Genomic DNA, 24,001 nt, shown 5'->3' on the forward strand with positions numbered 1-24,001 from the left:
TTTTTTCATATAACCTTCATTCAAAAGGTAAGAAGAAAATGCTCATAAAAACATTGAAAAAAATTGGAACAGCCAATAAGACCTATAAAAATCTCCCGGGAATCTGACATTAATTTTTTTTTTTTGCACAAAATTTATGAGGGCCTTAAAAACAAATTGGAGCCATTGGACTGAACAGTTTGTTTCCATACTGTTCAAAAATCTATATTTTGAGAATTTAGTATTGAAGAAAATTTAGGAAAATCTGTAATTTTTATATCTGTCCATACATCCAACTGAAATGCTGTTTAAGACAAACTTGTTTTCCGATAACAATATTTACGAGACTGAAAAATCAAGTCTGTCATATAATAATTGCCAAAAACCACCAAAAAAGCTATTTTTTCAAAATTTTCATTTTCAAAACCGCTATATCTTCACAAGAATTGGAGACTTTTATGTAAAATTGTCTGGGGAATCGATTCTCACTATTGGTATTTACAAATTTTGACGTTTAGACCCCTTTTCAAATAATAAAATAGTAAATGATTTTTGTATTTTTTAGGAGAGACATACCATCCTGAATTTTTCGTGAGTCTTTTTGTTACATTTAAACTATTTCCTCAAAAATTTTGAACGAAAAAAATCGTGACTTCACCTTAAAATTTGATTTTTAATCTAAAAAATTATAAAATCTAATAGCAATGGCGTGTATTTTTCTTTCAGTGTATTTTTTTAGAAAGCTCGTCCAATTTCCTACAAGTTTGTCTTTGACCACTTTTTGATACGATGCAACGGCTTTGAGATACAGTAGTTTTCAAATTACAAAATACAAAAATATTTAAATACCTTACGCCCATCTCAAATGTTATTTTCGAGTACAATCGGATCCATATACACAAAAATGGCTTATATAGGTCTAGGATAACATGTCTATACAGTTTCATTGAAATCGGAGAGGGTCGGGTCCAAAAGTACCAGAAAAATTCCCGATTTGAGCTGAGATTGCTCCTTAACCAATTTTATAGTTGAAAAATAAGTACCAATTTAAAAGAACTAATACAACAACTATTTATATTCAATTGGTTGTTTCTTTTGATTATTTGTTCTATTTGGACCCCTAGATACTTAAAAACTACATGATATAATGCGAAATAGTGACCATTTCGTGTGAATCTGGATGTGGAACCTGGCATACACGACGCAGGTACACGAAATTTGTGTATTTTTTATGATCACGTTTAAAATTTGCTGAAATAAGTTCAAAAAAATATAAACGTATTTTTTCTAAATTATCAGAAAATATTGAATCAAATATTTCCTCACAACTTTTCTAATGGAAATCAGTTATACAACAACAAACTACAAAAGATGGACGATTCCACTGATTTTTTGCCTTCCTCACCTCACTGAGGCAAGGCTATAAAATCACTCGAAAAATGAACTTCTTAAATACGACTCCTAAATATACCTTCACGTATACCTATCGACTCAGAATCAAATTCTGAACAAATGTCTGTGGGGATGTGTGTAGACATGTTTTTTTTTCCACACGATTATCTCAGAACTGGCTGAACCGATTTTAGCTGGATCCACCTTATTCTGTTCGTTTTGGGGTCCCCTAAGACCCTATTAAATTTTATTCTGTTTAATGAAGTACTTTTAAAGTTATGCCAAGAAAAAGTTTTTTTGTAGCTGCAAAAAAGGGTGATTTTTGCATAACCTCAAAGGCCGGATCTATTTGCTTACGCGCGAGAGTCGCGCAGCATGCGTAGGGATTTTGGTCCAAGCGGGGGATTGGCAGCCACACCCCCTTGCATGCGTATTAGCGTGGTTCACGTTTCTATGAAAAAGACAAAAGTTGTTATTTTGTCTTGCATCAACCGGAATTTCGTTCTTTTATGTCCCCAGAAGCACTCCTGAAAATTTGAGCCCATTTGGTAAGGTCTAGGAGCTCCAGTTTTAATTTGAAATTTATATGGGATTTTGATTTATTTTCCATGGGAAACTATCTTTTTTTACATTGTATTAGGATTTTTTTTATAAATCGATGAAATGACTTGATTCTTATAGTAGGAGATAGGTTTTGAACTGGGGAACAACTTTGTAGAACATACCAACATGCTAGGAAGTGACCCTTTAAAGATACAGATACTTTTAGATGGTGGCTGGCCCCTTCAAAAGCCAAATGGGCTCAAATTTTCAGGAGTGCTTCTGGGGACATAAAAGAACGAAATTCCGGTTGATGCAAGACAAAATAACAACTTTTGTCTTTTTCATAGAAACGTGAACCACGCTAATGCGTATCGCCCGGTTGCCACATTGCTTAAGTAGTGTCTGCGTCTCTTCTGGAAAAAATCTGTATTAATTATGTTGCTGCATCATTTTGTCTCGACAAAGATTTACACGAACTATTTTTTTTATAACTCATGAGACTTTTCTCCTTTATTTTGGAGAGTTGGTAAAAAAAATAATTGAAAATTGCTGTTCAAGTAAAATAAATAATTATAAAAAATAAATGAAAAAAAAAATAAACAAAACTCTCAAATTAATTTGTAAATACAACCTAAAATACAACATGAATGCGAGGAAGGCACCAACCACCTAAGGTGGATTAAGTAACGTTTTTTGTATAATTTTTGACTCAAAATTTTTCGGTTTTTTTTTCGTCAAGATGTTCTGCTAACAAAACTAACTATTTTCACTTAATTTTTCCTCCAAAAAGCATCGTTCCAGTTGCTCGTCAGAGTGAATTATTTGCAATTCAAATTCCACTTCCTTCTCCCAACACACACTCTCACATATGAACAAGAAAATACCATACATTTCCAGAATAACTGGCTTCGGAAATCGCCCTTCGGCAAACAAAACTCACAGAACGAACACCCGAGGAGAATTATTTCTTCATTCTTAACTTTCTCCCAGTCTTTCACAAGAAAAAAGCGAAACACAAAACCCCTGCCTTGGAACTGTTTTATGCTTTCAGCTCATCAACACTATCCTGGTAGCTGGTTTTGCTTGCTCTCCACCCCGTCTCACATACTGGTTGTAGTGCCGGGAGTTCAAAAGGGGTTAAACTACCCTACCCCACACGGAGAGACCGGCAGGGGCAAATCTAAGAAAATGTTGGTTAATTTAACTAAAAGTATGGGTTAATTTTTTACACAGCTTTTTTTCAACAATCGATTGTTGATTTTGTTAACCCGAAATTGCTGACCACCGGTAATTAAAATTAACTAAAAAAATAGTTGGAATTGCCATTTTTTTTGGTTAAATGGCCGAATAAAATTCTAGCAGTCGACTGCTAGAATTTTTTTTTCAGAAAATTAACTAAAAATTTCTTGTTTTCAGCTGAAATATTGTGGAATATTCTGTTAAAAACAGGCTGGGAAATGTTTTTCAACTATTTTTCAACCATTTTTTTTCGTTGTATCAACCGAAATATTTTTGCATGCAGTAAATTATTAGTGGTTTATAACAAAATATTTTTTAATTTCACATTATTTATGTAAGTGTTGATATATATTTTTTTAATTATCTGGACTGGGCCGAATTTCTAGCTATATTTTAACTATTGTCTTACTTGAATACAAAAAAATATTCGTACATGTAGTCAATAATTAGCTGTTGTTAGCAATATTTTTATTGAATTTGCGGTAAATTTTGTAATAATGCCTCACAAATAAATGCTGAGTGTTTTTATTTTCTCATTTATTCTGCCTAAAAAGTTAACGTTTTGTACTAATTTGTTTTTTTAGCATGAAATTAATATAAAATTACTGTTAAAAAGCATAAAAACAAAACTTTTTATTAACTGTTATTATAAAACATGTAAAGTTTGATTAATGTTTAAAAAAATTACGTTGCATAAATCTAAAAAAATAATAAAAAACATTTTACAAATTTTGTTAAACATATTTAAAAAAGATGTTTAACTTAACATGAATTCCTTAAAATATAAACCGAGCAAAATTTTCATCAAGTTTTAAGCTTATATTTTTATTATGTTGTATAAAATTAAGTGTTGTATCCACTTACCATCACTGTGAAATCATCCGATAAGTCATCATCATCTACAATGGTCTCAGGTTTAGTTATTTTCCTTGTGGTTGGACACAGAATTTTCACTAAAGTGAACCTTTTGCTGCAAATAGACATGTGAAATGTGTTAGTAATTTGATACAAAATTCTTAATTTCGGCTATAAACTGAAAACAGGAACGTAAATAAATGTAATTATATTGAGGAAAGAAGAAATATCAATAATGCTACTTACCAAGGTTGCATTAATTTAAAAATTACTTTTGGCAGCAAACTTTCATAGCATTTGATTCAATTTATTCAACGTACTTCGATTCCTGAAAAAAATATTTTTAGTTTACTTACCAGTTTATTGAGCAGTCGTATTGCAACAAAACTTTCAAGATAATAATTATCTTCTTTTATATATTTTATATATTTTTATTTTTTTTTATATTTTACTTCATCTCTATTTTTTATGTTGTCATGTGTACGCATTTCTATGTATTTTACTATTGATGGTTCTGAAAAAAAAATAATGGTTTATTAAGATTTTATCCGTCGTAAGCACGAAGCTTTTTAATGATTCAGTTTTCTAATAAGAATCACATTAGATAAATTATTGTGGAAAAATAAACCCATACATACTTGGATTTACCAACATTTTGTTAAATTTGCCCGGGCTGCATTATCCGTGAAGTGTCGACCCGCCTTTCCTTTCTATTGCCCTCTCGTTCCATCAAACATTCTTTTAACGTGTTCAACTCACTCGCATTAGAGGTCATCCTCTTGCTCGTCATAGTTTATCACCTGCAAAGAAATCATCAACAAACCTACTCACCAATTCCACCTCCCCAGTTGCAACACTTTGATTTGCCACTTCAACATTAGCTAAATAGTGTAATTTTCACCTTTCACATCCTCTCACTTCATAATTAACAACACAAACTCAACAAATCGACCGCTCTCGATCGAATCCTGACTTCAAATGACAGACGTAAACAAACCCAAGTTCATCTTTTAAATATTCAACCAAATGTAAGTTATATTCAACTAACAAAATTTTTGATTTTCCTAAAACCAAAGCTAACAGTCGAGCACGATCATTCGAGTTCGGGAAATCTGTTAGCTTTTTGCCTTTAGCATTTTCAACAAACAGGTTATTAAATTATTACTAAATTTTGGTTAATTTAACTGAAAATTGGCAGTGACAAGTACGTTTTTGTTAAAATTTACGAAAGTAAAATCAACAATTTTAATTGTTAAAATTTCTGGGCACGGTCTCTCCGTGCAGGGCAGCAATTTATGCCCTTTTGCCGGTGAGGCACATTTTCCACAATAAAATTTATACTCCCACAGCAATTACCTCGTTTTTTTCAAAGTTGAACATCGCGAGTGCGCAAACTAATAAAGAATGGCAACTTTTGCAAGAAAAAAGGCCATTCAAAAGTACACGACTATTCTATTCCACCTAGGTTGGCAGCAAATTACTCTCGGAAGTGGTTTTTCCCCCCAAACCGAACCTCAAAGCAGGCCAGCGTGAAAATCGCTCGATGGCACGTTAGAGGGCCGTAAATCATTTTCCCCCGACGTTCAGATTTTCACCTGTCGATAGCGCGAGTGTGAGCTCGGGTTAACCTACAAAACCAGAACCGGAAGAGGAAGTTTTGCGTTACAAGCTGGAAAAGGCTTAATTGAAAGAGTTGTTAACTTTTTTTTGGTTAACAATTTTAACGTTTTTTTTAAGGGAGCGAGAGACAAGATAATTGAAATGTTTCAAAATTTTCAATGAAATTGTACAAGCAAAAAACAGAACATTTTCAGCAATAATCAAGTCAATCAAGATTGAGACAAAACCAACAACTAGCAAAGCAAGAATTTGACGGACCAGTTTGCGGAGAAAAACTTTATACATTACGTGACCAGTGCTATCAAGTAGCACCAATCTGAGAAGAAAAGTTAGGATCTTGATGTTCCGCTTTTCCTGTTTGCAAGAAAAGGGATGACACCGAGCTGAAGTTGCAAGTTGGGTAATGATTACGAAATGAAGAGCACAAGTTTAACTGCGGACAACACGAAGCGACCAGAGCTATGAAAGTGAAAGTTGACGGTGTCCTGAATAACAATTGAGTTTTTTTTCTGTTTTCGGTGACTGACTGCTGTCACAGCGGGAAAGTTTTGTTCACAGTTTTATTTAAGGGGGAAAAGCTCGAAAAACAAGCAGGCCATGACCAAACTGTTAGTATTCGTTGGAATTTTGAGCGTCGGATAATTTTTGGACCCGCCAAATAAATAATTTTGGTGCAGTTATCACTAAAAAACAACAAAAATATTAAAATTGATAAAAAAAAAACATTCGAATTAATCAGAATAAAATCTGCTAAGTAAACATTAATCGAATGCGATTTTTAGAGCACCCTGTGCTCGCACCGTCAAAGTCAAGGCCTACTCAACGACGCATGGCAGGTCATCACGCAACTAAGACAAATTTCGAGTTGTTGTTCATTGCTGTACAAAACTTAACATTTATTACTCATTCGATCTCACAAACTCAGACCACTCAGTACTGATCCCAGTGCTTCTCGACGTGGTGATGGTGGTTCTTCTCGACGAGCACTGGGACGGGCTTCTCGACATGAACTGCGTAAGGCTTGGGCACTTCGACGAACTCCTTCTGGACAACCGGGTACGGGACCTTCTTGACGACCTCCACGGGGTACGGACGATCAATCGGGAATGGGACAGGGCGGTCAACATGGACTGGGACCTTCTTCACGACCTCCACTGGGTATGGGACCGGGCGATCCACATGAACTGGACGATCTACTGGGTAAGGTACGGGACGATCAACATGGACTGGGACCTTCTTGACGACCTCAACTGGGTATGGGACAGGTCGGTCAACGTGGACGGGACGGTCAACATGCTTGATCACTTCCACTGGATACGGAACGGGACGGTCAACATGAACCTTCTTCTCCACAACAACTGGGACCTTCTTGACGACCTCCACTGGATAAGGGACGGGACGGTCAACATGGACCGGAACCTTCTTAACGACCTCAACTGGGTAAGGACGGTCAACATGCTTGATCACTTCAACTGGGTAAGGACGGTCAACATGCTTGACGACTTCCACTGGATATGGGACGGGACGGTCAACGTGAACCTTCTTGACAACCTCAACTGGGTAAGGTCGGTCGACATGCTTGATCACTTCCACTGGATATGGCACCTTCTTGACGACCTCCACTGGATAAGGACGGTCAACATGCTTGATCACTTCAACTGGGTAAGGTCGGTCGACATGCTTGATGACTTCCACTGGATACGGAACCTTCTTTTCAACAACCACTGGAACCTTCTTGATCACTTCCACTGGGTATGGGACAGGACGGTCTACATGAACCTTCTTGACGACTTCCACTGGGTAAGGACGGTCAACATGCACTGGATACGGAACCTTCTTCACAACCTCAACCGGGTACGGTCGATCAACGTGCTTCGTGACGATCTCCTTGGTGTGGTGATGCACCTTGGTGTGATGATGCGCGTAGTCATTAAACCCGTAATGGTTATCCGCGAGCTCCCACAGGCCTCGCTTGTCCTTCTTGGGCGCTTCTTGCTCGACTGCCGCACAGGATGCGATGGCCAGGGCCACCGACAACACCACAAACGCCTGCGAAGAAACGTAACAAAAGCTGATTAACTGTATCAATTAGACACGACTGTTGGATAGTTACCTTCATGTTCGTAAGCTCCACTGAGTTTCGGACCTGAACTGAGTTGGTGAGATGATCGCACTCGAATGATGTCTTACCGCTTGGTTTTTGGGTGTTTTATATGATTTGAAGGTGTTCTCATTTACACCAGTTGAGCTTTGTTCGGCGATGGATATCGTCAAAGTCGCAGTTATCAACTCTCTTTTGGTCGGTTATCAATCTCTTTACCAATGATCTGATTGAATTTTGCTCGAGATGTATCATTTCTTCGTTTTTAGGGTTTCAACTGAATTACAGTAATATTCGTTAAATATATTTGTGAAATTTTTCAAAGTACAGTGGACTCTCTCGTTGTCGATATTGAAGGGACCGTCGAGAACGGGAGTTATCAAATTATAGAACGAAAAATCAAAGCAATCTATTTGAAGGGACTGAAAAATTTATTGACAGCTGGAGCAATATTGATATCGAGAAGATCGACAGCCAGAGGGTCCACTGTATCTGAAGTGCAGAGTGTATGGACTCCAAATCGGAGTGGGTGGCTCAAGGCCAAATATTGGCAGAATAAAAACATTGCAATATTTTTAGATTTCAAAAAAGATCTCTAAGTTTTAGTTAATAACTGCTTTTTGACAGATTTTTTTTCTCTAATGCCTTTTCAAGTTTATCGATTTTAGTTATTTTGAGCACCCTGTGTTTGCATCGTTGGCACAGTCAAAGTCAAGGCCTGCTCGACTAGGCGTGGCAGGTCATCACGTCACTTAGGCGCAATTGTCACCAACATTGTTTTTCATTGCTATATTCAACTTACAATTTTCCTGCAAAATTTCTAGAGTTTATTTTAAGGTTCAAAAAAATAATGTTAAGCTTTTTGGATGTTTTTGAAACCACTTTGGGTTAGGGGCATTCAAAAACACATAAAAGGCAAAAAAATGTTTATAGGACCTTTTAAGAAACTTCAAATTTCCTTATGTCGAACCATTACTCGTCCAAGGCTCATCTTTACCGTATCAACATGAGTGATACGAACTTATGCGACTGTGGGCAGGGTTATCAGGACATCGACCATCTCGTATGGGCGTGTCCAGATCACCAGGCTCACAGAATTAAGTTGAAAGATACCCTCAGGGCCCGAGGAAGACCACCAGAAATCCCGATGCGAGACGCACTATCTCAACTAGACCTTGATGTTCTCTATCCTATCTATCAGTTCCTCTCAGATTCCAAAATATCCATTTAGTTTTCTTCCAGTTAGTTTTCCTTCAGTTAGTTTTCCTCCAGTTAGTATAACTCGCCTTCACACAAAGCCGTCGTTTCTGGTTGCACCGGAAGCAAAGCAAGATCGCCCCAGCAGCTGGACACCGAGTTGCGGCTGAGGACAAAACGCAAAAGCCAGCAGAGCCAACCAAGACCCCTACACAATCCCCCTTCCCATCCCATGCCTTGTCTTTAACATCAATTCCTTCCCTACTAACCCCGAGTAGGCCGCGGGTAATCGGCTCCCCTCCCACTAACATTTACACACAAGATCCTCTGTAATTATTAAGTTTTTTGTAATTACAAAAGCCGACTCGGTCCTAACCAGGTCCCAGTACCGAAAAGGACCTAATAAAAATAATTTTATGAAAAAAAAAAGAAACTTCAAATTTGATCTCCCACAACTCAGGACTCTCTGTACTGAATCTTCTCGACGTCACTCCCCACTGAGAATTTTGGCTCGAGCCTCGACTCGATTCAAGCTCGATCTCGAGCCAGATCGACTCGAGACTCGAGCCAAAATTCTCAATGGGTCCCAGTGCTATGCAAACGTAACGTTTAAAATGTGATTCTCATTAGCTTTTTGAATTTAATCAGCTTGTAAAAAGTTAAATATCGGAAATTTTTGTATGATTGTAATTGTTAGGATTCAGTCTAATTACTTTCCAATAAAACAATTTTAACTTTAAAAAATATTTTATTGCATTTTTTGTAGAGAAACTTTGATTGTAAATGCAAAATGAATGGTTTAGCTTTTATTTTCTTTCTGAATGATGAATGTTTTTTTACCATCAAACGGCTCCTTTTTTTACCAATAAGTCAGTAAGCCCAGGGTGGACACTCAAATCAGGAAAACGGGAAAGTCGGGAATTTGTGATTTTTTCGTCAGAAAATCTGAAAAAGTTGGGAATTTCAAGCATACTTGCATTAAAGTTTTTTTTCAAAAAAAATTGTTTTATTTTGTAAAATTTTCAAATTAATTTTACTCAATTTGTCTTTAGCAACTAACTTTAGATTAAAAGTTCATTACACTATTTCAATCTATTTGTGTATGAAAAGGCTATTTCAGACATTCAAATCCTTTAATAAAAATTGAATAAAATTAATCTTAACTTATTTTTTATTAGGTCCTTTTAGGTGCTGTGACCAGGTTTTAACCGAGGATCGGATTCAAAATACTTTCAAAAGAATCAAAAGATTTTGTTTTTTTGTCAAACAAGAGTTAACATCTAACATCTAATATAAATAATATAATAAAAATAATTTGCAAAATAGAGCAAAGTTTCAGCGATTATGGACAGCATAAAGTTATGATTCTGTTTCATTTTGTAACATTGCTTGAATATCACAGTTCAACAAAAAATCAAATATTTCTTGTCTCTGAGACGAGAATATGTGTTCCTAGTAGATTTTTGCCTGCTGAATCCGAATCCGGGTCCAGAATTGCTCCAAATGGTCCCAATTTTGAGATACACCCGTTTGAAATGTTAGTTTAGGCCAAAATTAGCTACTTTGTCCACTATTTTACAAAAGAACTATTGAATAAACAATAAAACCAATACATTTCTCTTAAAGTTCACGTTCTCCCCTTTCTGAAACACCCCTGGTTTTTAAAATTTGATTGTTTCTACGCATATTTATAGCCATTTTAAAATTAGAATTTGACTTGCATGCAAGTTGGAAAAACTTGAATGAGACCAACTGAAAATATAATTTTAAAATGGCTATAAATATGCGTAGAAACAATCAAATTTTAAAAACCAGGGGTGTTTCAGAAAGGAGAAAACGTGAACTTTAAGATACATGTATTGGTTTATTTGTTTATTCAATAGTTCTTTTGTAAAATAGTCGACAAAGTAGCTAATTTTAGCCTAAACTAACATTTCAAACGGGTGTATCTCAAAATTGGGACCAGTTGGAGCAATTCTAGACCCGGATTCGGATTCAGCAGGCAAAAATCTACTAGGAACACATATACTCGTCTCAGAGACAAAATCTTGTTGGACTGTGTATTTGAAAAACGAATCAAATTTGAGTTTGGGTATAGGGATAATCGTAATTTTTCATCTAATCTAATCTAATCTAACACAAACGCAGCCAGTTCGATGAAAGCATGCTGGAAAGTCTTGTGATTAGATTACGCCCCAAGGACTTTTCTTGCCATTATTAATAATTGCAGTACATTCGAGAACACCCGAAAATGTATTACAAAAGTTAAAGCGGCCAGCCCTACTGCGTTGTGTTTACCGCAGAGAGGATTCTGAGAACGGAACACATTTCACAGAATCTACAGGGGAGGAAGGATGCGTGGACATACCGTACCAAACGCTCCAATAGGGATAATCGTATTTTTTTAAATGTTAAACTTAATTCATAAAGTCAATTCAAATATATTTTTTTCTAAAAGTTTAATTCCCTTAAACTTGTTTGTGAGTGTGGGCAGATACTAGATAAAAAGATAAATTAGAAAATAAATAAACCGTCCCGAGCAGACGGAAATAACTTGGGAATAACATTTTTTTATATTTGAAATTACTAGGCCAATAACATTTTATGTTATTTATACAGTCGACTCTCTGGCTGTCGATCTTCTCGATATCAATAATTCTCCATCTATCGATGATTTTTTCAGTCCCTTCAATCTGCATACTTCAATTATCTTCATTCCTCGATATTTTCCCTTGCTTGAAGGATCTCTTCCTCGACGGTCCCTTGGATTCTGTTTGCTTTAAAAATCTGTTCCGGTTGTCAATAATTTCACTTTCTCATGGCTTGCATAGACATTTTTCTTTGCGAAACGTAGCTTTGAAGGGTGTTTGACATTAGTTTGTTTTTGTTTGATGGACGTTGCCATGATTCTCTCCCATAGCTGGGTATCAAGAAACAAATATTTTCAATCGAGTCTTCATTTTGCATCGTTCTGTAAACTGATGATTCTCTTCCTCGACGGTCCCTTGGATATTGACAACCAGAGAGTCGACTGTAACAAGATTTGTTATTCGTTGTTATGATTTTTTTGTTATTGGATTGTTATTGTAATAACAGACTAATATCATTTTAATTTATTCTTCGAACAAATCTTTGTTATTATTTTTTGTTATTTTAACAACTAATTCGATCATCCCAATAACAGTTTAAGGTATTCTTCCATAACAAAAAATGTTATTCCCAAGTTGTTCTGGCTTTCAATCAATATCAGACCGATAACAAATTTTGTTATGATAACATAAACTGTTATTAAACCCTTATGCAAAAATTGATTTTTCAGGATGATTTCATAACACTTTTTGTTGTTTTAACAGTATTTGTTATTAAAATGGCATGAATTTAGTTATTACAGTCTGTTCGGGGTGGAACTTTTTTCTCCTGTCTCGTCAGAGGCGCTGGAGCAGAAATCCCACGTTAGAGGAAGGCCATGCCCCGGGGGGCGTAGTGCCAATAGTTTCGTTTCGGGGTGGAACTTGAATATCGAACCAAATCCAATCGGGTTTCGCACTGTATGAAGAAATGGAGACACATTTTAACGATTAGAAAAAAATTAAACAAGAGAAATTTAAAAATAAATTCAAGAAATCTTAAATAAAAAATTTATAAATAAGTTTAATAAATTTGTCTTTTCAAACATTTCACATATAATTAGTGGAAAAATATGGAAACTTTTTAAACTGATTTTTTTCATTGATAAGAATAAAATGTTAAATACTGATAACTTGATTAATTATCAAAATTTACAAAAGTATAAAGATCCCTGTGTTGAATTTTTTAGCGAATTTCTAGATTTTTAGAAGTTAAATTAAAATAACAAAAATAATTTTCAAGGCGGGTTTTTATAAAAACAATATTATGAAGAATACAATACAATATTATGAAGATTACAATTCTCGGGAATCTTGAACATTTATCCATCCTTTTTTCATTTCCATCCAGTTGAAACCAAGTCAAAAATGTATTATTTAGTTTCTATTTTTACTAAAATAGTTTGACAGTATGATTTTTTTATAATTTATTTAGAAGTTGACTTTTTATAAAGAGTTTTTGGTTTGAACCATTCTTTTGATAAGAAATGCCTTTTATTTGACTATCTGAAAAAGTCGAAAATTGCTAATTGGATTTGAGTGGTCATCCTTTAATAAGTTTAATAATTAGAGTTAAGCATTTTTAAATATTGATTTGTTTTTTTTTAATCCTTGCTAAGTTACATTTTTTTTTGAAAATTAAAAATAAATATTTTAGATTTTCAACATCGATCAGAAAATCCCGATTGTATATATTTAAATACAATAAAAAAAATTAAAAGGACGCTTGTACCCAATGCAAAAGCAGAATAAGTTTTTTGACATAGGACTATGTCTCTAGTTACTATATTGGGGGGCCAGTTCAGAAATTCGATCCAAACCGTCACAAGCGTGCGAAAAAAATTGACATATTTCAAACGCTTATATCTTTTCCCCCAATCGATTAATCCAGAAGATTCAATCACCAGTCGAAAGGGGAAGACTTAAGCTATCGTTTTATTACATAATAACTTTGACTAAACATAGTTAAAGCGCTTAAAACATGCAAACAAAATGAGTCATTTTTCAGTTCAAATCGGGCAGATGACCAATCAGAGCGAGCGTATGCATTCGAGGCCGCGCCCCTTTTGTGCCGTTCTCCGGCTGTGCCGCTATTTAAGCAGAAAATTTCGCAAAAGCAAGTCACTTTGGAACGAGCACTCGAACCGTGCACATCGGGCCGGCGCGGAGCAGCAGCAGCAGCAGCCAATAGAAGAAGAGGACCAGAAACCAGAAGGAAGAACCACCAGCAGCAGAAGGAGGAAATTCTTACAAAGGCGCACCAAGCGGACCGATGGAAGTCACCATGATGTGGCGGTTCTCATGCAACATGGCCATTTCGACAGTGTTGGCCACAACCTGGAGTGGCCGGTGCCCTCGAAGCAGGTTTCCCCGGGGCCCGGGGGAACATTTACAGAACCATACGAGTTGTGGCAATATGGGTATCAAAATTCATGGTTTTTGATACTGAACATAATAATGGCCATTTCGACAGTAGTGGCCACAACCTGGAGTGGTCGGTGCCCTCGAAGCAGGTTCCCCCGGGGCCCGGAGGGCCTTTTACAGAACCATACGAGTTGTGGCAATATGGGTATCAAAATTCATGGTTTTTGATACTGAACATAAAAATGGCCATTTCGACAGTGTTGGCCACAACCTGGAGTGGCCGGTGATCTCAAAGCAGGTTCCCCCGGGGCCCGGAGGGCCTTTTACAGAACCATACGAGTTGTGGCAATATGGGTATCAAAATTCATGGTTTTTGATACTGAACATAATAATGGCCATTTCGACAGTAGTGGCCACAACCTGGAGTTGCCGGTGCCCTCATGGAAGGTTCACCTTGGGGGAACATTTATGACAATTTTGCCGACAAATATATGAAACAAAATAAAATAATCTTATTCCAGATTTCACTAGCAATCCAGCAAAAACTCATTCAAATTGTTTGGTCCTATGTCTTTCGGTTATGTCTCTGACATACCATCTTGAACTTTTTGTTATTTAAAATTATTATTTTCCCACAAGGAGTGCTAATGTATTGAAACAAATTCTTCTTTTCTCAGATGAATAAAATGAAAAAAAACCTTATAACAAAATAATTCAATGAAAAAAATTTACTGCACTGTACTGTTACTGCATGAAATCTATTTTAATTTTATCTTTTTTATGATTTTGCCACACAAAAAATAGACACCATTTATTCTGGACGGTTTCTAAACTAAACAAAACTCTTGATTCTTCCGCAATCCCTCGCGTGACAAACCCATAAATTTCCCTCAATTGACATTTTGTAATTGGACGCGTCCATATCCGGAAGCTAAAGAGAGCATAAAATAAAAATCCACAAACAAAAAAAACCCTCAAGCCTCTTCCAGCTAAATGCGATAAAAATATCAGGCTCAGACCTTCCCGCGCGCCGGCAGCCATCGAACCGATAACGCCACCGAGAGGACACTTTTGCAGGGCGACGAGGACCTCAATAAATAACTTCGCCACGCCACAACATCGCATCGCGATGAGGAAGATAAATGGAAATTCGACTGGCTTTTACTTCGCGCGATTTCTGTGTAATGCTGCTACTGACGCTTTTCCGGGGCGTCGCGACGCCGCCGCCGTCGTCAATTTTTCGAGTGCTTTGACCCAGATTCGCGCCCGTTTCTGGGATTAAAAGTTTGTTTTTCTTTTGGATTTTGCATTTCCTCGCTTCGGAAAAAGTAAATCCTCGAAAAGATAAAACTGCTGTTTGTCAAACATCGAGTGAAAAATCGTTCGATGGAAGGACAAATCCCTGTTTGATTTTTCCAGAAAAAAAGGAAGGGAGAAATGGGAAAAGCTCCCTCGGGCGGGAAATCCACCTCCCTTGGGGTTGGCACGTTCGTTTGAGGGAGATCAAACGCACTTTTGCGCCTCCCCAAATGGCCAGCCAGAAACGGTAGCGGGCTGTGGTGCAATTAATTAGTGAAATTATCTGAAATAGAAATTGTTTTTGTGCCCTGTGGGGCTGAAATGTGGATTTTTGGTAGAGGGAAAATGGGGGAGAAATTGGGAAGCTTTTGTTGGAGGGGGAAAAGGGAGATAACAGGTATAAAAACACTGGTTGAATGCTTTAATTGGATTCAATTAGTTGGTCTTTTTTTGGTTTGTGCCATTCGACTGATAATCAGGATTTATAAGAACAAATTAACGAATTTGAAGCTATGTAAAACACAAATTTCAAAAATATCAAAGAAAATAAAAGCTTTAGCTAAGGAAACCAACACTCTTCTCTCCAAAATTAAAATGTAGATTGATGCAAGCCATCAAAAAGGCCTAATTTCCATTTTCATCACCTCCACCAATCTGCAAAGTGTAACGCACCATTACGTCTCGATTTCATCAGCGTGCACCCGAACCCGCATTCCAACCCAAACCAAACACTCTTTCATCTGTGATAAGACGAAAAGTAAACGTTTTTCCTTGCAATAAAGTCCTTACACCCAACCTAAGCACCCCTCGAAAGAAAAATGCTAATTTCATTCATACCTGACGCCACACCCCACACCAACCCTCCTCAACAGAACAAAAGAAGACGAAATCATCCCTGTGAAATGAGCGCCCCCTCAGCAGATGATCCCAGCAGGCAGTAGCAAAAGTTCGTACAGTGTTGCCAGCGCCACGAAACGGTCCGCGTCCCCGGTCAAGGCCAACTGGGACACCGGCACGGTCAAGCGCAAGCCTACTGCGGTGACCACCATCAACACGACGGACGAACAGAGGCACGATGGCGAACTGTCAAAAGTTTCGGAAGCCACGGTTGGCAACACTGACCCAGCGAAGGAGGCCACGGCAAGCCAACCGGATCTTCCTAATCGAGGAAACTTGAAGCAGTCGAAAATTGCCGTTTTTAGGCAGGAAGGAGCGGCGGCCGCTAGTAAAAAGTCACTCAAAAGTCCGCCCTCCTCCTCCGGAGGAGGTTCGAGCAAAACATCCAATTTACAAGCAAAAACAAGCGACAATAAAGTGCCGACACAGCAAAAACTTAAAAACAACATAATCCCCCCGAAAAAGCTAGTCAAGCAATCAACGTTGGCTGTGACGGCGTCGACGGAACGACCGGGGGTTGGGGCCGTTCGCGGCCAGAAAAAAGTCTCTTTCATCCCGAGTTTGGGGGTGACGGCGGCGGCGCCTCCGGAAGGTTCCTCAATCAAATCCGTGAAGGCAATTGTGCGTTCCCGGCAGCAGTCCCTCAGCGACACCGGCGTACAGTTCAAGGAGCTTTACCGGGACTTTCCGCAGGAACGGAGGGGGGACCCGTCCGAGCTGGATCAACCCGTGTTGCCCCCGTACCGGGAACCGCCGCCTCCTCCTCCTCCAACGCATACTAAGGTGGAAATTATCCAGGATTTGGGAGCGATGGAATCTGTCAACAAGAATGAAGAGCTTGCGGCACCTGTCAAAGAGAGTGGCCGCTCCGTCAGCAAGCTCATGGGATTCGGGGGGCTGGGTAAGCTGCTGTCATCGTCGACATCGTCGCTGACGTCCGGCGAGAAGAAAGAGAACAATTACGTTACACTGCCACCGTCGCCAAAATTCTCCAAAATGTCTTCCAAGGGTGTGGCGGATCTTCCGCCTCCACCGCCAACGCCACCACCTGCTCCAGCGCCGGACGTTCCGGACAAGCAGCAGTCCTCCCCGGATGACATTCTGACCAAGCCGGAGTTTTCATCCTCAAGGCTGCAGAACCTTCCGGTTCGACAGCGCAAAGGAGCCGTCCCTCACCTCGAAAATTACTGCCTCTTTGATCCGTCGGTGGACTTCTTCAACGAGAAGGAGCACAAGATGCGGTCGATTCCGGAAACGGTCGAACTAGCCGACCCGATTTTGTATCAGAACCCGCTAATCTACGACGCCGTCGATCGAGACTCGGACAACTACTTCACCATCGAACCGGACGTCGAAGTCCGGAATCGACTATCGCTCGAAAAAGTCGAAGAAAAGATCGACGAGATCTTCAACCAAACCTCGCGCACCTCATCGTCTTCCAGCGGTTCCAGTCCGGACTACCCGTCGATGGTAAACTCCGTAATCGAAACGCCCTCCTCCAACCTGGAGTCCACCGACGAAAGCGACTACGGCTTCCGGAACCGCCTCATCGACCAACTGAAAGCCGTGCCCAAATCCATCTCCGGCGACCTCGAACCCGGAGCTGCTGCCATCACCGCCGGTGCAGAATCCTCCTACTACGGCGTGGTAACCAAATCAGCTGTCACCCAGTTCGAGCGCAGAATCCACCTCCCATCCACCTCCCTCCCCAACTCACCCCTGCAGCAGCGCAAAAGTGATGAATCATCCTCCCCACCCTCCAAAACCGATTCCAGCGAACCCTCAACCTCCCTCAGCCCACCGTCCCCCGCCCCTCAACCTTCCACCAGCATCCCATCGTCCCCTCGAGTGTCGAAAATCAAATCAGACCCACCGACGAGGGCCAATTTCCTGTCGCTGGAATCGCTCAAATCCAGCGTCTCCCTGCCCCACCTGCAGCGGCTCAAGAACGGTTCCCTCGATGGGACGCCACTGTTCAGCCGGTTGCGCAAGCAGCGCCCCCTCTCCAACCACAGTGACGCTGACAGTGGCTTCCTGAGTCCGGCTACGCCGCCCGACGGCCCAACCATCCAGAACCAGATTCTGGCCGCGGAACAGCTGCAACAGCAGCAGCAGGTTGCCAGCAGTGATACGGTTGTGGTGCTCGAGCAGTGCGACAACATTCAGGAGTTGATACAGGTGAGTGACCAGGAAGTTTGACGTTTGCTTACCTCTTGCATTGTTTACATTGAGTGCAACCAAGATGCTAGCGGTAAGGTAGGCTTAAAAGTGACAGCTGTCTTTGCAGCAAACATTCCAGACACGTGCACTTTCAACTCTATATTCAATCAAAGTGACCACGTGCAACCAAGCTGTTCACCACTTCCAGTGAATGATTGCTAATTAAAACTTGTACGCGCCCAGAGTAGCAGGCCATGGAACTGACCTTTTGCGTCCTCTCCCAACTGCGCCAGGTGGAGTGTTTTGCTTTCATCAGTGCCTACTAGATGCGTGTTCTGAACTGCGCCGCCACGTCCCTCTCGAGCAAACAATTGCAGATTAAATTGCAAAACTAATTATCTACGTGGGCGGTGTTGCACACACGTGTTTTCCGGAACAGGTACGATGGCATAAAAACAACAAAAAAGTTGTTGGACTGCAAAAAACGTGAATTATAACACCTGACTGCAAGCCCGGGCAGGATTCAATTAAGTGATTCAGTTTCATGAAATTATTATTTCATTTCCTGAAACTGAGTGATAATTGAAAACTGTTGTTTCCGCGCTAATTAGAGATTGTAGTGACAAAAGCTGTTTTGAAATAGGGTTTGATCGAGATAATTAAATTTTCACCGCTCTATTCTACAGCGGATAAACTCTATTGATAAATTAATGTAGAACCAAGGTAGTATACAAAAGGTACGCGCCATGTTGGTTTTCTTGAAACGTCAAAAACTATTTGCGAGTTTACGTTACCTCAATGGTGGTTTACATTGAACTGTCAAAATCAAGGTGCATCAACACTGAGGTAACGTGAACTACTTGGAAGATTCGCAAGCGAACTGTCAAAATTTAGCATGGCCTACTCGATATATCGAAAGATTTTCTCTCAAAATAACATCTTTTTGTCATTTCCCAAATTTCCTCGCCGATCGGATGTCACACTAGTTAGCATAATTTTCCGTTTTTTGGGCCATCTGCTTTCTCCGAACAAAAGTAAACACGTGTCAGATCGTCATCACTCGCGCCCAAAAAAGGCGTCACTTTCCAGCAATTTCCTCACACAAAACGACGGGAATAATGACGGAACGATGGATTTCATGTGCCGGCCACGTGCCGCCAATATATCGCCGTTTTTCCCTCCGCGTAGAATACGGATTTGGGAAGTTTCAATTCGGCCAAGATTGTTAAAGCTAGGGTAGTGCAGCTCAATGCAAGTGTATCGACTTGATTTATGGGTGGCAGGTACGGCACGTGTCCTCCTCTTGGTGTTGGTTTCACTGGGTAACAAGTGGTGGATTGAAAAGTCAGGTCTTTTGTGTTGTTTAATATTCTTAGAAAAAGATTTTTTTTATCAGCAATTAAGATTAATACCTTTGGTATTTAACTTTGTTGGAAAAAGATTTTTTAAACTATTTTATTATAAATAATAAGGTCTTTTTTGAAAAATAACAAAATATCAAATACATTTCTTAAATGCTTGAATTTCCGCTTAATTTCGAATTCTTACTTTAACAAAAACCCTGCAAACTAGGAAAAATAAATAAATCATGCAATGTACTAAAATAAAATAAAATCACCGCAACGTAACGGACGCTTCGAAACCCGGACACCTCATCTTGTTCTATCAATTATCTGGAAATAAGTTCGCATTATGAATGCCAAAACTGTGTTATTTGATGAATACTAACATCAACTTTCATTTAAAGTTTGTTTGAAGGCAAAACAATTAAATTAAATAAATTTATAAGTTTACCAAAAATGTGAAACTTTTCACATGAAATATTTCATTGGCGTCCGAAGCACGGGAAGGCAAAGCAGAAATTTGTGGTTTTGATTTCCTTTCAATTCTAGCAAATTTTGATATAAAATATCGATTGTTTCGATGTAAACAGCTTATTTAAGACCTGAAGAATGACATTCACTAACATTTCAGTTCAAATTTGTGCGATTCATAAGCAATATCGAGTGTCCGGAATTCGAAGCAAAAGTGTCCGGATTTCAAATCAGCTTTTATAAGTGTCCGGGATTCGAAGCACAACAAGTCATTTTAATTTTAAAATTCTGATGAAAAATTGTTAGAAAAGACATGTTTTGCATGCATTCTCTTAAAACTAACTGTTTGTTCTACATCCTGATGATATTTCTATATTTCCAACTTATTACATGATTTTTTGCCAGCTACAAGAAAAATGATATGCTACTAAGTGTCCGGATTTCGAATCATGACGTTATTTGTATGAAAACTTCTTGTCAGGTAGATTTTTTGGTAGATTTCTGCAAGATAACTTAATCTGGTTGAAAAATCGCAGCAAGATAACTTCTGTACTAAACATATATCTAAGTTTTTTTTTGTTTTTAGTACTTATAAGATTTTCAGTACACAGCAAGAAAACTTCTATTAATAAATTTAGTAAATTTTCAAGATTTATTTCGTTCACATCAATGTTATTCGATCTGAATCAACATTGCACCCTTTATTTGTTTTAGACCAGAAAACATTAACCAGAACTAATTTAATTTAAATTCATCCGTTTCCACGACTCAGCAAAATATTAACTTTGAAAATTAGAACACCCAAAACACGATTCCCCCTCACACAAAAAGGCCACATTTTCACGCGTCACCGAGCACTTTTATTAAAAAATAAATCAAACAAATAAATCATGTCATTAATAATATCCTTTAATCCCTCTGCGATTTAACACGCCAACAAGAATGGTTTATCCCTCGTACGGATATATATTGCACTGTGCACGAATTCCCAAATAGTTACAACTTTTCCGAGGAGCGGGAACGGATTCTAATCAGCCACGGTGTGTAAAGTGGTTCCTGGCCGGCACCCACGCCTTTAGAAGGGGAAAACGCCGATGCTCATTTTAGGGCAGTGACACCCTCACTTTTTCACCCCAACTCGAAGTAAGTGAGGTTCAATTTTTATAATTATTGTACCAACTGTGCAGGGTAGGGTGGCTCACTTAGATTGTGACTATTATTATTTTACATTCTCAAATTTGGAATTAAAAAATGATTATTTTTTTCTTTTGGAAATATAGTTAAAATGTGATTTTCATCCAAAATTGTAACTTCTGAACTGATAGTAAAAAAAAAAACAAAATATTTATAAATTGTCAATATCTCACAACAGTGTTACCAGATTGGCAATATTTAAGGTAAAACTGAATCTGGTTTGATTTTTTTCGCAAAAAATAGCATTTTAATTAAAATTAAGTCAATTAAGTATATAGTTGTGAAACACATTAACAGGGTTGCCAGCTTTCAGAATATTTTTTATCGATGTAAATTTACAAAAAAAAAATATTTTGTCTGAAAAAAATGATTATTTGAGTGAACAATTTGACAGATTGACTGACGCTCTTCGAACTTCCCAATGAACCACCCTAACCCTCGTAACCGGATCGAATTTCTGTCGAATTTGCCTTTTTCCGAGTCCCCTCGGGCTTAGCCCCGGTCCTACGCCTAAGGATCTATCCGGCGACAATAATTGAGATGACTTTTCATTCCGTTAGGGTGGCGGCAAAAAATTGCTCACTCTGAGGGGTGAGCGTCAATCACCCCTCGTTGCGATGCACTTGTTCGGCGCCTACTGCGAGAGTCAAATCCCAGCAGTCGGGTGCAATTCCCACACCGGACCCGGTTTTGGGAAATGAAGAATAATTTCAGTATCGCAGTGGGTCTGCTGATGGAATTTCCATAATCTTGAAAGGAGGGTTGTTTTTGGAAGTAATTGCTACGCAGAGCCGATTTCGTCCCCTTTTAGGTTAGGTTTTCTACATGGAAAGACATATTGCCGAAGGCAATGAAGAATTTTCATGGATTGCTGCGGTGATGTTGCTGGATGGTTGAAGATGACTGCTTCGATTGCGGATGAACTAAGTTTCATCGTTATCTCCGTATGAATGAATCGATTTCTAAATCTAGAGTTACTTTTCAAGAAAGCATAGACCGCTAGATTAAATTTTTAGTCATTCATCTAATCAATCCAATTATGCGAAATTATTTATCGATGAGCGAATCACAACGGGTATGATAAGTTGAGGAAGTTCAATAAAAGGTTTCAAAATTAATCTGAAGAAATTATTTGGGAGTAACAATAAGTAGGTAAAACTATCTCAAATTTAATTTCATTTACCTAACTAACCTAAAACTTCAAAACAAAATTCCCAAACAAATCAGTCCATCGCAGTAGCCTCAAATCACGATCATGTCAACTCCCGCCAAGAACCTCATCAACGACCTGCTCCCGATCGAGCTTTTCGACCAGATCTTCAGCCATCTGACCCCCGCGCAGCAGTTTACTGCGATGACCACGTGCACCCACTGGTTCCAGATCCTGGGACACGACCGTTACCGACGCCGTCTTCTTCTGAATCCAACCACTCTGACCGACGATCTCTCCCCGGGCGATCTCCACTGGATGAAGCAGTTCCGGCTGATCGCGATCAGCGACTGTGGTCCGTTTGGGGGTTTCCCACATCTCTTGACGGAATTTGTGGACCAGGAGTTGCGCGATCACGTTGAGGATCTGCAGTTTGGTTTGGAGTGGATCGATTGGGAGGATTTCCTCCGGGATAGCCGGTGGCCGGCGTTGCGGACGTTGACGATCGAGGCACCTCGGATGGAGATTCCGGACGCCGGGGAGATGCGATTGATCGCGCCGAATTTGAGGAGGATCGAGGTGGCGGACGTGACGGAATCGGTTGCGGAGCTGGTGCAGGGATTTTGCGATCAGTTGGAGGAGGTTTGCACGGTGGTGCGGTCGATGAATGATTTTGAGTTTATATTTGGGACGAAGGTATTTGGGAGATTGCGGAGTGTTGCGCTGAAAACCAGCATGTGGAAGGATTCGGAGGTGTGGACGGATCGCGATCTAACGGAAGCGAATTTGAAGATGTTTAGCGGGTTGAGGCACTTGAAGGTGACGGATTGGGAGGAGAAGTTTAAGCCAGTGTTGCCAACGATTCTTGGCCAAACCACGGAGTTGGACACCTTGACCATCAAGGGTTGTGCGATATCCTGTACATCCGTAAGACAAATAAGCAAGATGAAGAACCTAAGAATGCTTAACCTGTCCTGCAAGGTTGAAGAAACAGCTCCGATATCGCTGCCATTGCTGCAAAAATTGACCACGTGTTACGGGGCAGTGTTGCCAGTAGAAGTTGTGCCAAATTTGAATTGGATTCAGATCAAGAGCCTCACTTTGAGAGACACGAAGGTACTTCCCGAGACATACTTTAAGACAATCAGTGAGAAACTTGAAGTGTTACAGGTTGAACACGCCTTCCTTAAAGATCTGATGGATCAGATATGTACTTTGATCAATTTGAATGTGCTAAAATTTGTTGAAATTAAAGTGGTAAGTTATTGTTTGAATGATATCAAATCAAGAACTAATGTTACGTTTATTTTGCAGACTGATTCTGAAATATCAAGGCTTCTCTCAACACTCAAGAACCTGAGAACAATTCAATTTGAGCACTGCCTTCTGTTCAAGGATCGCGATTCTACCAAGAAAGAGGACATCCTGGATTGGTCAAAACAGCTGAAACATCAACACCCAAATATTGCCTTCGCGTTCACCAATTGCCGATATTTGTAAAATTTAGTAAACTTTTTAACGATTTTAATAGCTGTTAATAAAATCAATTACTTAAACCAACCACTCCGTC

General features: G+C 39.1%; 3 protein-coding genes across 10 annotated transcripts in view; 2 read left to right on the forward strand and 1 right to left on the reverse strand.

Annotated features, from left to right (window-relative positions):
* Window positions 1–24,001, forward strand: part of LOC120418014 (protein sickie) — a 295,005-nt gene that overhangs the window by 62,540 nt on the left and 208,464 nt on the right. For 5 of the 6 annotated variants that reach the window (XM_039580280.2, XM_039580265.2, XM_039580303.2 and 2 more), the window contains exon 3: window positions 16,089–18,291. The exons of the other annotated variant lie outside the window; for it this stretch is intronic. In XM_039580280.2, the coding sequence (XP_039436214.1) occupies window positions 16,138–18,291 (2,154 nt within the window). In that variant the 5' untranslated portion in view covers window positions 16,089–16,137. The remainder of the gene's footprint in view (window positions 1–16,088; window positions 18,292–24,001) is intronic. 6 annotated transcript variants of the gene reach the window in all.
* LOC120418134 (mantle protein-like) lies at window positions 6,487–7,892 on the reverse strand. 2 transcript variants are annotated; one of them, XM_052708405.1, is made up of 3 exons: window positions 7,742–7,892; window positions 6,874–7,677; window positions 6,487–6,777 (listed from the first exon to the last, which is right to left on the reverse strand). In XM_052708405.1, the coding sequence occupies exons 1-3, from the start codon at window positions 7,745–7,747 to the stop codon at window positions 6,559–6,561; spliced, it is 1,029 nt and encodes a 342-aa protein (XP_052564365.1). In that variant the 5' UTR covers window positions 7,748–7,892; the 3' UTR covers window positions 6,487–6,558. The 2 variants fall into 2 exon arrangements, with proteins under 2 accessions (XP_052564365.1, XP_052564364.1); XM_052708404.1 differs by having other exon boundaries at window positions 6,487–6,765; window positions 6,862–7,677.
* Window positions 22,519–23,963, forward strand: LOC120418125 (uncharacterized). 2 transcript variants are annotated; one of them, XM_039580412.2, is made up of 3 exons: window positions 22,519–23,547; window positions 23,602–23,688; window positions 23,746–23,963. In XM_039580412.2, the coding sequence occupies exons 1-3, from the start codon at window positions 22,537–22,539 to the stop codon at window positions 23,929–23,931; spliced, it is 1,284 nt and encodes a 427-aa protein (XP_039436346.1). In that variant the 5' UTR covers window positions 22,519–22,536; the 3' UTR covers window positions 23,932–23,963. The 2 variants fall into 2 exon arrangements, with proteins under 2 accessions (XP_039436346.1, XP_039436339.1); XM_039580405.2 differs by having other exon boundaries at window positions 22,519–23,688; window positions 23,746–23,960.

This window comes from Culex pipiens, chromosome 2 (genome assembly GCF_016801865.2).
Source record: "Culex pipiens pallens isolate TS chromosome 2, TS_CPP_V2, whole genome shotgun sequence".
Classification (NCBI taxonomy): domain Eukaryota; kingdom Metazoa; phylum Arthropoda; class Insecta; order Diptera; family Culicidae; genus Culex; species Culex pipiens.

Excerpts from the sequence above, each read along its gene's own strand:
- LOC120418134 (XM_052708405.1), bottom strand. Across the intron at positions 6,778-6,873 it reads CTGTCCCATACCCAGTTGAG|GTCGTGAAGAAGGTCCCAGT; the intron begins GTCGTCAAGAAG and ends TACCCAGTGGAG.
- LOC120418125 (XM_039580405.2), top strand. The coding sequence starts at position 22,537 with ATGTCAACTCCCGCCAAGAACCTCATCAACGACCTGCTCCCGATCGAG. Across the intron at positions 23,689-23,745 it reads AATTTGTTGAAATTAAAGTG|ACTGATTCTGAAATATCAAG; the intron begins GTAAGTTATTGT and ends TTTATTTTGCAG.